Below are 14,668 nucleotides of genomic sequence, written 5' to 3'. Positions count from 1 at the left end.
GCCAGTTTCCAACAGGCTGCAGCCTGGCACAGGGCCAGGGGTGGGGGATCCCTGTAATAGAGTATTTGCAGCAGCATAATGAGAAGCAAGTGGCATTGATTTTTCTTGAAGCAGAGCAAACTTTTGATAATTTGGTCTTCTGTGTTCAAAATTTTGGAAGATCTGGACTTTGGGGAGAATTTTATCCAAGGGATAAACTACTTACATCTCAAAAGGCACGTATTATTGTTCATGGTGATCTAACTAAATCATTTGACATACAGAAGGGTGAAATACACAAGGATGTCCTTTGTCATCTTTTTTATTTTAGTTTTAAAAGTGTTAATTGAAGATATTAGGATGAGAAAATAACAGGGTTGAAAACCAAAATTTGCAAGAACCTCATAATAATATTGAGCACTTCATGAAATGAACAAAGTGAAAGAATTTGTTGCATTAGATGGATATAAGTACATCCAAAAGTTTTGTTTTTAAAATAAAAAAAAATATGAGCAGACAAGACCAAAAACTTCTGATGAAAAAGATGGCTTCTAAAATTGAGAAGAAGGTTAAATATCTGGGGGTTACATTGACTAATGTGAATTGTATGCAGTTTCAGAATAACTATGCTAAGGTATGGACTGATATTAAAAAAGACAGTAAGTAGGTAGGACAAACAACAATTGCCACTGTTGGGTAGAATTTGAATGATTACGATGAATATTTCACCTAGAATGTTATTTCTATTTCAGACAATACCAGTATTGATGACTGATGTACCATTTAACCATGGCAAAAAGAAACAACATTTTAACTTTGGGGTTTGATTATTAGAATTGTTTATGATTATAGAAATACTGTGCGTTATAGTTAATCTTATAAATAAAAGATTGTTGTATTTATACTTGAAAAAAAAAGAATATATCTACTACCTTGCTGATAGTAGAGTAGGATTGTTAACCCAGCATTCCCCCTCCCCGATTAGCCAGATGTCTCTGGGATACCTAAAGAAAGACACTGAACTCTCTGGTAATCATAAGGCCTCTAAACAAAAAAGTCTCACTTAGGCACCTTTTTACTTGAATGAACTGTAAGTGAAGTGAATCTCAATAGCTTACCATGGGAATCTTGAGGGCATTCACGTAAAAAGAATGTATTTCCCAGTAGCAGCAAATGTTGTAAATGAATTTAATCAGCCGGTGAATCCAAAAGACCCCTGCAATCACTAGGATGGAGAGAAGAAATCCATTGGCTTGGATCCTATGAGAGAGAGAGAGAGGGTAAAGAGAGAGACTGAGTCACTAGTGAGAAAGAATAGCTACTGCCTTTATGCTTTAGAAATATAAATAAACTCTTTCTTCTCCCATTGCCAGAATTCAGGCAACTCGGCAAAGTTTGGAGAATGTATAATACTAAGATACCAATTACCAAAACAACTGGGCTGGTAAGACTAATGGGAAAAATCAAGAACATCATTACATAAACAAAACAAAGCTCTATTAATCATATGACATCACCTACTCACTCCCAGTCAAACCGGTCCTTGATGATTCAAAACATAAATCAAAGCATCATAAATAAAATTATAATTTATAATTATAAAATTATAAAAAATAAAAAATAAATTGAATGTACATCCAGATAAACAATACTGCATACATTCAAGTTTAAAAATATGGAAGTGGTCTTTTTAAAACAGATTTCCCCCCCCCCCAAACTCTATGGGTGGCTAGTCCATTTACTGGGAACAGAAGATCAAAGATGGGCCAGCTAATCTTATTACAACTGTTGCAAGTAAACAATAAATGACAGGTTAAGGTCCATTACAACTGCTATTGAGGATCACAAATTAGCCAGTGTACAAGCTGGGACATGTAATATTCCATTTCCCAAGTCAAACAACTGAAAATATTTCTAACTAGAAGCTAAAATTCTCAGCATGCAGTACTGATGGAGTATTACCTATTATGAAGCTCAGGAACTTGTTTATCTAGGAGATCTTGTGTTAAGCCTCACAAAGATGAACTAAGGATGTGGCTGTATTTAGTCACTGCTATCTTTACCTGGCACTGCACTCATTGGGAGGCAGGAAAGCATCTGGCAGAGTCACCTTGACTGGGTCACTGGAATGTTGACTGTGATTCACCAATTTGTTGGCAAAGAGAATATCATAGTCAACACAGCTGACAAGGAATGTAGTAAAGGCCACAACAAAGATGAACTGCCTATAAGAAGAAAGAGGAAAAATTGGGTGCATTTTACTTCCTTCCCCTTCAAAGGACCTGGGCTAACAGGAAGTATCAGCTTTCCCGTTATCAATTTTCGAACCAAGTCAGGACATCAAGATAGGATTTCTTTCAACTGAAATAATTCGAATTGAGCATTGAGAAGCATCACCAACCTAGGTGAGATATTATTATATTTTTCACCTTCTGATTGACAAGAGGGCTTATAGCAGTGGGTCTCAACCTTCCTAATGCCGTGACCCTTTAATACAGTTCCTCATGTTGTGGTGACCCCCAACCATAAAATTATTCCTAAAACCATTGAAAATATGTGTTTTCTGATGGTCTTAGGCGACCCCTGTGAAAGGGTCGTTCGACCCCCAAAGGGGTCCCGACCCACAGGTTGAGAACCACTGTCTTATAGGAACATAAAAACGAATTCTACAAATCCCAGGAGCAAAAAATTATACTCACATTAACTCAAAGATCTCACTGATAAGCATGCATGTGAAGCCATTCTTCTGGTGCAGGTTATAGACGTGAAGATTACAGTCAAGGAGAATTGCCAACCTTTTTCAGAATCTACCCCCCATTTCATCTGTGATATACAAATGGCATTTTCTCTTGCACTTTAAACTGCCTTCATATAATACTAAGTAGTTAACGCCTGAGGTAAGGAGTCAGTAACTTTCTTCATAAAGAATTTCCTTTGGAAGTGCAGGTAGTTCTCGCTTAGGAAGTTACGACAGACACCCCCTCCCTTTCCCAAAGTTACTTATGACGTTCTTTTCAAAGTTATAACTGCTACATACTACCACAGTAATGTGATTGCATTTTGGGCACTTGGTATCATGACTGGTTGCAGTGTCCATCAGTCACATGGCATTTGAAATTATTTTGCTAGTTTCAGGCATTTATTGCTGGTTTCTAGTAAAATATCATCCATTCAGAAGAATGGACTCACTTTATAGTCACCTATAGTTCATTTAATAATCGCAATGACTGTTCTATAAAAAGGTTGCAAAATCAAGTCAGGTCACCTGGTGACTCACTTAACAACTGCAAAGACTTACAAGCAAAATTCCAGGGTCAATTGTGGTTATTAAGTGAGGACTATCTGTACGTACAGTTAACATCCTTGTATCTTTTGTTATCTTATCTGTGACGAATATATCAGTTGCAAGGATCATTTCTAAATGAAATATACAATATATGTGTATTTATACATATATAATTTATATGTTAAGTGTAATTGAAACTGAAACACACTGAAGTTTTATTCACTTATTAATAGTATCCTGTTGAATACAACTAATTTATCAATTATTTCCTAATTTATATCACTATGGTTTATTGTTGTAATAATTTCTTAATCCTGAAATTAAAAGGCTTCTTGTTAAGCGATTTCCAATTTGGTGTAATTTTGTCCCTGTAATCAGATAAGGATATACGAGAGAAAAAAAGATCCAGATTTTCAATGTGATGCCAGGGAGCTACAAAACAGAGACAAAATATCAAAAATATTCATTCCAACATTCACCATAGAAAATTTTACAGGACAAGGAGAAAGTCTGCCAAAAGAGCTGCAAATACCAGTTTCACTTAAACAATCTCATCCAAAGGGAATTGAGGCATTTGTGTTTCCATTTGGGTTTTGGATTATGAGATGAAACATTCCATTTCCAGGAGAAACGGACTGTAAGAATAGCATCTGAAATACCTAAAACCAATTATGGAAACACCCCTCCACTAAATTTAATGAAAATTAGGATCATATTGTATAAGAAATGCAGTTCTTCCACCAACATAGGGCACAATCCCCAATTTTCCTTTTCAACATGCATACCACTAGAGCAAGGGTGTCAAACTCGATCGCATCACGTGACATATCAAGACGTATTGAGACATTTTTTTGCCTTTGCAAAAAAGACGGGGTGGGTGTGGCCTGCATGTGACGCATCCGGCCTACAAGCAGCCAGTTTGACAGGCCTGCACTAGAGTTTTTGACACTGAGGTTAGCAGTCCATCTATACTTACATTTGCTGCCCTCAGGGACATGAACCATCAGATTCTCTTCTCCAGGGGGAGAGTCATTATATGAGGCCTCCAATCGCTGATACTCAGTATCAAAGTGAGCCATGTTGTCATCTAAATTCTTATAAACTCTGACATAAAAGGGCAGTGAAGGACAGAGAGAGGAGGGATCAGCAATTTGATGTAATTATGAGCCATCAGTCAAATAGGCAGTTCATAACTTCTTTTAAGCTATACTTATGTACAGAATACCAAACAGAGTAAAAGAAGAGGAAACTATTAAGAAACAATAGCAACAAGCGGGTAATAAAAATGAAAAGGTAGAAAATTATGGATTACTATTTTTTCTTTTTGCCCCCTCTTTTTCCTGAAGTCTGAGAGCTTACCTCTCTGATCACTACTTGAGGAGAAAACAACAAGGAAAAAGACTTCATTTCATTAAAAATCCTGTTCATTGTCCAGCCCTTCAACATTCATTGACTCCATGTTTACGAGCTGCAGTCTGTTACAAGATCCACTCCTAAAACAAAATAACATATTACATAAGCACAGATTTGACACAAATAGTTATGCTGTATCAAGCTCTCCCTAAATGCAAATGAAACTACATTTTCAGCTGAAATAAATATACCACTCCTCTTGGTTTTCATAATAATGTTTTTCTAGTTTTATTTTCAGTTTTATTACAGCATTAAAATGCATATAAGTGAAAAAAATACATGCTAATTAAAAATAAATCTTGAGTAATGTAACAAATGTATGGCATAAAATGCTATCAAGCAACCCTTTCATTTAAAAACAAACAAAAGATTACAGTAAGAAGTAGGAAAACAACAGAAAATTGACTGTCTCAGAAAACTAATTCTGCCACAAATGCTAAATTCTGGACTGTGAAGTTAACTCAAATTCACTGAGTGCACAAGGAGAGGATTAATCTATAGTTAGCACTGCTGGTAAACTACGTTCTATTAAAAATTGATCTGTTCAACATGCACAAATTAATATAGAATTAAAGCTTCATGCTAGATCAGATGAAAACTTATTGAACCTGGAATTGTGGGTTCAATAGACACAATACTCAATAGTCAGATAGACCCTCTAGGGAGACCGCAAGCAGGACATGTCCCTAACCCTAACCCTAACCATTTTCTATCATTGTCCTAAGAAACCAGGATTCAGACCACAAGGTTTCTGATATTAGAAAGCCAAGATTATTTGTGGCCATTGGAAGACTTTTTCATGAAATTTTAATGCTGTCCGCTTTGGACAGTCACTACATTCCAGGGCTTAACAGCTTCATAGTTTGCCATACCATGCATAATTTTATACACTAAACTAATTTCTTGCATATCCATCCTTTCTGTGGGACAGTCAGTGTTACTGTTGCTTTCTTGCAGTGTCCTTTGAGAACCCATATACTGGATTTCAAGTATCAGCACAACACTGTTTATATCAATTCATTATTTTACAGTACTGTATTAGCAATTTTAAATCAAGCATGGGATTTTTCTTTTTCACAACTGCCACAAATTGAGTCAAATTCCTTTACAGAGCTACACACCACAAATCCCACAAAGAATCCATTGGTGTATATATACTGCTTCCTTTGATTTTTTTTTTTTGCTCCACTGTATATCATTTTAGTATTACCTATACTAAATTATATTTGCCATTTTAATTCCTACACATTCTTTAAAAGAGATTCTTTTAAAGTGCTTCACACTCCATTTTTCTTTCAATCACTCTTAACTGTCTAGGTTTTCATAGATAGAGATCACTATGGGTTTTGTGATAGATTGTGAGAAAAATGTTTTTTTTTCCCTAAAAAAAAAATCACACATTTAGCAATCCTAGCACTTCTAGTGAAGGGAATTTTTACATACTGTGACTCAGTTGCTAGCATGCAGCTTTGTTGTTGCTGTAAACATAATTAAACCTGGTTTGTGTAGGTTAAAACTGAATGGTACAGTTTTTGAATTTTTTAATGGTTTTAATGCAGGGGTTCCCTGACATCTGGAGATTATTTTTGTTCCTCCTGAATAAAAAGTGTGAGAAAGGTTGGTCTATATAACATGAAATGTATTATTTGATTTAATCCTATTACCATAAAATAATATATTCTTTTACTCCATCATTGTTAAGTTTATTTGGAAGTTTTTGTTAATCCTGTTAATTAATCCTGTTAATTAATCCTGTTAATTAATCCTGTTAATAGTACTGGCAAAAATTATGCAATGTCTTTCAAATCAACTCATATGCATGTATATATAATGTTAACTAAAGAGAATGTTATTTAACCTGATATGTTTTCTAAATAGAATATAATTCTGAGCTCTCATAATTTCCAAGTATCCTTAACCTTTTAAAATTTATTTCAGTTTACTGATTGTTCTTATTTATTTTTTATTTATTTCACTTTTTAAAAAGATTAGTCTACTAAAATCAAACTTCCTTGGCTATTATATGTCTGTGTGTGTGTGTCACTGAATCTAACAGGATTATTGTTACTATTTCCAGTCAGTTCAACAATATTTTGCCTCATATTCATTTAGAAAACTTGTAACCACAACAACAGAACACAAGCCTGCTTCAGTCTTGTAATATTATCCCTCACAGATTTTTAAACAGAATTACTGTAGTTCCAAATGTATTTTAATTACAAAAAGCAATTTGTGCATACCTGGAACTGATCAATGCGCCTGTTATATATGTATGCATTCATACATGTCTTATTGGATAAGACCACAATTTATCTAGTCAAGAATTCTTTACAATAATTGTACCAAAGGGCCCTGTTGGGTGACCAACTGAAAATCAACTAGTGGTCCCTTACCAATATTCTGATGCTGCTGGGTTAAAAGGTCCCAGGAATACGATAGCATGACAGACGATGCTCTTGCCTTCTGAGCACATGCTTGCACTGTTGTCAGTTCTGCAAATAAAAACAATCACACCAAACTTTAGATGTTTCTCTTGGTGTGCTTAGGATAAAATCTATCTGTCCTTGTCCTGCAGAAAGGCAACCCAACCCACCAACAAGAAACAGCAGCTAACCTGCTACCCACCATTATTCTGACAAACTGCTTTCGTCTGTAGCGTGACAAAATTAAGGAATTAAGACAGTGGTGAAGTCCAATTTTTTTTACTACCGGTTCTGTGGGCGTGGTGGGGCTTGGTGGGCATGGCAGGGGAAGGATATAGCAAAATCCCCATTCCCACCCTACTCTGGCAGCCAGAGGTGGCATTTGCCGGTTCTCCGAACTGCTCAAAATTTCCACTACCGGTTCTCCAGAACCTGTCAGAACCTGCTGGATTTCACTCCTGAATTAAGGAGAAACTTCCTAACAGTGAGGACAATTAACCAGCTTGCCTTCAGAAGTTATAGGTGCTTCATCACTGGAGGTTTTTTTTTAAAGAAGAGACCGGACAGTCACTTGTCTGAAATGGCATAGGATCTCCTGCTTGAGCAGGGGGCTGGAACTAAGAAGACCTCCAAAAGGCCCCTTCCAGCTCATTCATTCTGTTCTAAAACAAACCCTCCCCAATGCATAAGACCAAAAACGGGACAAAAACTAACCTGTGCCATCTTGCCCTAATGCTGATGAAACATTCTCTTTGCTTTGTGGCTGGCAAGACAGAGCAGCGTGGTGGTGGTGGTGGTGGTGGTGGTGGTGGTGGTGGTGGTGTGTCTCTCAGCCTTGAATCTCCACAGCGTTTTTCTCACCTGGTAGGCTGACACCTGGGAGGGAAAACACACACACACATACAACCCAAAACACATTTCAGTGGCGGTTTCCAACAGGGGAAAGTGGTGATGGGGGTGGGGGGGGAGAGAACCCCTTATGTAAGCATCAGGAGAGCGAGAACCAAGAGCCGCCTCCTTTTCAGCAATTGCACCAGACCCGCAGAGCGCAGAAGCCGGCAGAGACCCGTCCACCCGGGGGCTCTAGCCAGGTGAGCCAAGGTGTGTAACCCACCCGGCCATTGGGACTTGCTACGTGGGGTCGGGGTCGGGGTCGGAAGTCTCCGTTGCCGAGGGACACCCCCCCCCCAACCCCCTCTTTTCCCCTTTATAGATCGGGCACGGCTGAGCTCCGGACTATATTCAGGCAGTCCCGAGATGTTGTTTTGTTTTGGCTGCGGGAGCTCCGGTAGGGAGGAGCCTCCCTTCCTCCGAGGTTGTTTACACGGGAGAAGGGAAGCCCGGTTTGGAGGAAGACGCGGGGCGCTCTCCTCCTCTTCCTCCTCCCCGCCGGCTTTTCCCCGGAGCTAAGGGAGGCTCACCCTCTGCGGTCGCCCCTGGTAACCTGCCAGGGGCGCCGCCGCCGCCGCCGCCACCGCGACTTGGGGGAATTGTCACTCACTCTTTTCTCCTCCGCCGCCTTTCCCTCCGTCTGGCGTCTTCCGCTACCAATCAGAGGTCACGACGGGCCGAAGAGGTAGAATCAGGGCGGACCAATGAGAAAGCCGTTGGGCAGGAGGAAGTGAGAAGGCGAGGATTGTCTTGTAAGGGAAACCCACGATGACGGGCGGAAGTGACGTCTCTCACCCGGTGACAGAGTCGACGAGCTCGTGGAGCGGGGGACCTTCCTTGCTCCGGTGGGCTGTGCGGAGGTATCGGGGGTGGCTTAGGGTGTCGCCTCTCCCCCCCACACACAACCGAACAGTTGTGGCGCAGGGTAGCTGAGCAAGAAGGGGGTTGTGAGGGTGACAACAGCCAGTTTGGTGGTCTAGAGGTTAAGAAAAGTGATTACAGAGGTGTTTTGAATGTTGCCCCTACACTTATTGTGTCTTGATTATAGGGAATACTAAATGGTTGATACAACACGCATAGACAAAGGGTCACAATTTCGACCTGTCTACTAACAAGTGTAAGCTCTTTCAAGGACATTCCCAGCAGTCTTTCCGATTTTGTCTGTTTTACCTGACCTACTTGTTTCCTCCCACCCCACACCCCATTTTCTATTTATCTCAACTTTGCCAAACAGTTTTATATAGTCCAACATCTACCCCGCATCACGTTATGAAATTGTGTATATTTCTACTTGCAGATTATTGACACAAGGGAACAGTCGGTTTTTTTTTTTATCCAGGATTGACTGGCTCTTCTTGCAGTCCACAGTTCACAATTTCCAGCTCCCTAAATCAAAGGTATATCGTCTTTCTTTCACTCTTTTTCATTATCTGCCTTTCATAGTTATACATTATCACTGAAAGATTATATCATTTAGCGATTCTTTTTGTTATAGAAATGCTTTTTCATCATGTATGTTTGTCTTCCTCTCTAGGGTTAATCTCCTTTTACATCTCAGACACAGTTAGTCTTGAGTCAAGAAAAATACCTCACCATCAGCTGTAAGTTCACAGAGCATGCTGCTCAATATTGTTTAATATTAACCCAAATGTTTTACTTTCCATTTTTTATTTTCACAACCAAATTTGTGTTATCTGCATTTCTCAAGGGTATTTTGGCAGTCGTTAGTCTGATTGTATTGCATACCGTATGCTGCTATGACTTACACCAGGGGTGTCAAACTCAACGCGTGGGGATTGGATCTGGTCAGCGGGGTGCTTAGATCTGGCTCACAGGGCCACCCTGGAAATAGCAAAGGACCGGCCTGCGGTGCCTCTGCCAGTAAAAACGGAGCTTGGGAGGACCGAGCTCTGTTTTCACTGGCAGAGGGTAGCAGGAGGTTTTCACAGCCAAAAATGGAGCTCATGAGGGCCGTCTGTGGCTCTCCTGAGCTCCGCTTTCGCTGGCAGAGGGTTGCAGGAGGCCGTTGCAGCCAAAAACGGAGCTCACAAGGGCTGCCTACAGCTCTCCTAAGCTCCATTTTCGCTGGCAGAGGGTTGCAGGAGGCCATCACAGCCGAAAACGGAGCTCGGGAACCTGTTTTTGCTGGCAGAGTGCTCAGGCCACCACAGGCACTTCCAACATAACTGACATTGAGTTGGCCACGCCCCCTGGCGCCCCCACCCCTCCAAGGTCAAACACAAACCTGATGCAGCCCTCAATGAAATCGAGTTTGACACCTTACACAATCAGTGGCCTAGATGTACTCATAAAAGCAATAACTTCCTCAAATTTTCTTGCTCTCTTCATTATCCATCTTGTTACGGTCATCTGATTCCATGTCCTTGCCTTTTTTGAAACTCGTTTGACATTTCCCTACCTTCAATTCTTCTTTTAAATTTTAAGCAAACATATATACATTCTATATATATAATGTTTATTTTCTCTCGATAAATATGTATCATTCTAGAATCCTGTATATAAAAAGTTTTGGTATTGTATATTTACTTTTAAGTCCACTTGTTTATTACAGCTCTCCAATGAATACTCCTATGTAGGAAATAATGTAGGAATACCTATGAATACTCATAGGTATTCCTACATTATTTTTAATTTTTTATTGGTTACCTCTAAATATTTTTCACTTATCCTTTTCCTTTCAGTTTTTTCAATTTGTTGGTATTCTTAATTGAGATGATTGCTTGTTCTTTCTTGCAACATATATGCATATTGACTTACAACCATTTAGTGACCATTTGAACTTACAGCAGCATCTCAGAGTAATGGTACTGAGAGTAATGGTAGGTCATCCTACCATATCAAGGTAGTGTGGAATAGCATCTTAATCTACTTAGGTAGATTAAGATGTTAGATCTCCAACATCTTAGGTAGATGTTGGAGATCCAGCCATTCCGAGTCTGACAGAGCACAGTTGAGGTCTTTCACTCAATCTTATCTGGTGGCGATGAAGGCGGCGAAACATGTTTACTTTTCCGCCCTCATCGCGTCCGCAGATAATCGCCCGGCTGCCCTATTTAGGGTGTCCCGCTCCCTTTTGAATCGGAGCGGGAGATGAACCTATGCGGGGGCGGGTCAAGAAGTATAGTCATCATCTGCGTGACAAGATCGCTCAGATTCGGGATGGGCTGGACTCCAGCTGGGCAGGGTCGGTTGGGGAGATGACGGCGGGACTGGTGATTTGGGACAAGTTTGATCCTGTTACTCCCAAGGAAGTAAGCTGAGTACCTCCACGTCTTTGTTGGACCCGTATCCCTCCTGGCTCATTTATTCGGCCCAGGAGGTTACACGTGGCTGGATCCAGGCAGTTATTACGGTTTCCTTGGGTGAGGGGAGTTTCACGGCCGCCTTGAAGGAGGCGGTGGTGAGACCCCTCCTCAAGAAACCGGCCTTGGGTCCAACTATTTTGAATAACTTTCGTCCTGTCTCCAACCTTTGCTTTATTGTGAAGGTTGTTGAGAGTGTGGTGGCACATCAGCTCCCGCTGGCCCTGATGAAACATTATATCTGGACCCGTACCAGTCGGGTTTCAGGCCCGGGTACAGCACGGAGACGGCATTGGTCGCACTGGTGGATGATCTCTGGAGGGTTTGGGACAAGGGATATTCCTCTGTCCTGGTCCTATTAGATCTCTCGGTGGCTTTTGATACCATCGACCATGGTATCCTGCTGCAGCACCTTGAGGGGTTGGAAGTGGGAGGCACTGTTTTACGGTGGTTCTCCTCCTACCTCTCCGGGCGCTCGCAAGCGGTGTTGGCGGGGGGACAGAGGTCTGCCTCGAGGCCCCTTACGTGTGGGGTCCCTCAGGGGTCGGTCCTCTCTCCCCTTCTGTTCAATATTTATATGAAGCCGCTGGGGGAGATCATCCGTGGTTTTGGGGTGGGGCATCATCAGTATGCTGATGATACCCAACTTTTTATAGCCACCCCGAATCAGCCCAGTGATGCCCTCAACGTGATGTCCCGGTGCCTTAAAGTGGTGTAGCTCTGGATGGGGAGGAACAGGCTTCAGCTCAACCCCGCCAAGACAGAGTGGCTGTGGATACCGGCATCCCGGTTCCAAGGGAATATTCCATCGTTGGCTATAGGGGGTGAGGTGTTGCCCCCTGTTGATAGGACGCGCAACTTAGGCGTCCTCCTGGATTCACGGTTGACTTTTGAAGATCATGTTATGACCGTGACCAGGGGGGCATTTGCCCAGATTCATCTGGTGCGCCAGTTGCGCCCCTACCTGGACCGTGATGTCCTACTCACAGTCACCCATGCCCTCGTCACGTCCCAGATCGACTACTGCAATGCTCTCTACATGGGGCTGCCCCTGAAGACCACTCGGAGGCTTCAGTGGTGCAGAATGCAGCCGCGCGGGTAGTAATGGGAGTGTCCCGACACTCTCATGTTACACCTCTCCTGCAGGACCTGCATTGGCTACCGGTTGCCCTCCGGGTGAGATTCAAGGTGCTGGTAATTACCTATAAAGCCCTACATGGCTTAGGCCTGGGGTATTTGGCGGACCATCTGCGGCCAGCGACAGCTCCCCATCACCCGGTGCATTCTCACAGGGAGGGCCTCCTTGGGGTGCCATGGGCCAGACAATGTCGGCTGGCAACCCGTAGGGAGCGGGCCTTCTCTGTGGGCGCACGTACCCTGTGGAATCAGCTCCCCCTGGAGTTCCGGGTGGCCCCTAACCTTCGCTCTTTCCACCATGACCTTAAAACATGGTTATTTCACTTGGCTGGTTTGGATTGAAGGGGTTTTAAAGGGGATTTTAATAGTCTTTTTATAATCTTATTTGGTATTTTTAACATTGATTTTGCTTGTTTATTGTTGTGAGCCTCCCTGAGTCCTTCGGAGATAGGGCTGCATACAAGTTTAAATAATAAATAAATAAATAAATAGGTAAGAATGAAATTAGTAGCTCTAGGCACGCTTCTTCCTGTCCTTTTCTACTCCCATTGGAGATGGAGAGAGGTAATTTGTATCACTTTCAGAAGCCCCTGTTGAATTTAAATAACAATTGTCTTTACTGTATATCTGTTCTTGAAATTTGCTGATTTTTCATCTTTTCAGATCATGCAACCTATTGAAACCTTATCTGTCTTTGAGGCTGTTCAGAATACAGCTTTAATGAATGGACTTTGTCTTGTCACTGAATCAACAGAAGATATCACTTCTGTGGCAGTTCCAGGTGCTGAATTTATTGGCAGTAAATGTTATAAATGTGGGTGGGGATATTTGGCAAATGGCCACTTTGTTTACCTGATTTTGGTTGGGACAACCATGACCTGGATGACTGAGAATCTCCATAGACATTTACCAGATTTAAAGTCTTCAGTTTCAAGTTGAAATTGGTTGTGTTTTCCATTTTAGTTTGCTTATCTAAAGAGGTTCTCTAGAATCCAGAAAATTAATGCTAGAGTTAGCTAGCCAAATTTTATTAGGCCACAGGTGTGTACCACAAATAAATAATTGACTGTTGTTCATATAATAGCTTGACCTTACAGAAACCTTGGACTGTGGAACATTGTGATATACTTGACATTCTTTGAAGTGTTGACCGATTTTTTTCCCTGTTGCCATTGCCTTGTACTCTTAGAACTACCATGTTTGGATTCAACAGTCTGGATGACCACTAAATGGCAGCAAAGAATTTGGTTAATAAAACAAAGTCTTTGAACTGGTCAGCTTTACCAAATCCATATCTTATATAGTGGGTTGCAATATAGTTTGACATACAGGTAGAATGGAATATGATCCAGGTAGCTAAAAATTTTCTGTGTTGTCCTGAAATTATAGCAGAAGGAATAATTCTGTAGGGTGTTCCAGGGAAAAGCTTGTTATAATGGATCCTTCTTGGTTAATTCTCAGATATCTGTATTTTATTAAGCATCTTTCTCAAAGCCAATGAAATCACTAGAGTTGACCAAGTGAATGACCTCATTGTTTTCCCACAATGTGACTGTACCTCAGCCAACCTTGAGTTTCTACATTTTCTTCCTGTCCTATTTTGGTCTACCAGTTAAAAACATTAGGAACATCTATTTTTAAGATAAAATTACCGTGTTAACAAAGAATGGTTTCCTTAGTTGTTACAGGGAGCTAAGGTTAATTGTAAACATTAGCTAAAAATAAGAAACAAATGCTTCTGATCATTTCAGATTATTAAAATAAGAGAAGTGACATGGAGAAAATACAGTCAGGTCCAGAAATATTGGGACATCAACACAATTCTAACATCTTTGGCTCTATACACCACCACAATGGAGTTGGAATGAAACAAACAATGTGCTTTAACTGCAGACTGTCAGCTTTAATTTGAGGGTATGTACATCCAACTCAGGTGAACGGTGTAGGATTTACAGCAGTTTGCATATGTGCCTCCCACTTATTAAGGGACCAAAAGTAATGGGACAGAATAATAATCATAAACTTTCCCTTCTTAATACTTGGTTGCAAATCCTTTTGCAGTCAATCACAGCCTGAAGTCTGGAACGCATAGACATCAGCAGACGCTGGGTTTCATCCCTGGTGATGCTCTGCCAGGCCTCTACTGCAACTGTTCCTGCTTGTTCTTGGGGCATTTTCCCTTCAGTTTTGTCTTCAGCAAGTGAAATGCATGCTCA

The 14,668-nt window shown here is 41.1% G+C and overlaps 2 protein-coding genes across 8 annotated transcripts in view; one reads left to right on the top strand and one right to left on the bottom strand.

The window, feature by feature from the left end:
- The window catches only part of ATG9A (autophagy related 9A), a 22,594-nt gene extending 13,855 nt beyond the window's left edge, over window positions 1-8,739 (bottom strand). The window contains exons 1-9 of one of the 3 annotated variants that reach the window (XM_034433757.3): window positions 8,603-8,739; window positions 7,816-7,977; window positions 7,072-7,170; window positions 4,625-4,758; window positions 4,242-4,369; window positions 3,654-3,697; window positions 2,679-2,743; window positions 2,043-2,204; window positions 1,098-1,239 (exon numbers count right to left, since the gene is read on the bottom strand). In XM_034433757.3, coding sequence (XP_034289648.1) covers window positions 1,098-1,239; window positions 2,043-2,204; window positions 2,679-2,743; window positions 3,654-3,697; window positions 4,242-4,344 — 516 coding nt within the window. In that variant the 5' untranslated portion in view covers window positions 4,345-4,369; window positions 4,625-4,758; window positions 7,072-7,170; window positions 7,816-7,977; window positions 8,603-8,739. Of the gene's footprint in view, window positions 1-1,097; window positions 1,240-2,042; window positions 2,205-2,678; window positions 2,744-3,653; window positions 3,698-4,241; window positions 4,370-4,624; window positions 4,759-7,071; window positions 7,171-7,815; window positions 7,978-8,522 lie in introns of all 3 variants that reach the window. The other 2 variants (XM_034433758.3, XM_087881621.1) reach the window with 2 other exon arrangements.
- ANKZF1 (ankyrin repeat and zinc finger peptidyl tRNA hydrolase 1) overlaps window positions 8,185-14,668 on the top strand; it is a 21,749-nt gene continuing 15,265 nt past the window's right edge. The window contains exons 1-4 of one of the 5 annotated variants that reach the window (XM_034433763.3): window positions 8,185-8,202; window positions 9,290-9,389; window positions 9,527-9,593; window positions 13,116-13,233. In XM_034433763.3, coding sequence (XP_034289654.1) covers window positions 13,119-13,233 — 115 coding nt within the window. In that variant the 5' untranslated portion in view covers window positions 8,185-8,202; window positions 9,290-9,389; window positions 9,527-9,593; window positions 13,116-13,118. Of the gene's footprint in view, window positions 8,203-8,637; window positions 9,110-9,289; window positions 9,390-9,526; window positions 9,594-13,115; window positions 13,234-14,668 lie in introns of those variants that run through there. The other 4 variants (XM_034433761.3, XM_034433760.3, XM_087881623.1 and 1 more) reach the window with 4 other exon arrangements.

This window comes from Pantherophis guttatus, chromosome 1, assembly GCF_059756535.1.
Source record: "Pantherophis guttatus breed Tessera chromosome 1, ASM5975653v1, whole genome shotgun sequence".
NCBI lineage: Eukaryota > Metazoa > Chordata > Lepidosauria > Squamata > Colubridae > Pantherophis > Pantherophis guttatus.
Note: the sequence above shows the minus strand (reverse complement) of the source record. Positions and strands in the feature narration are given on the sequence as shown.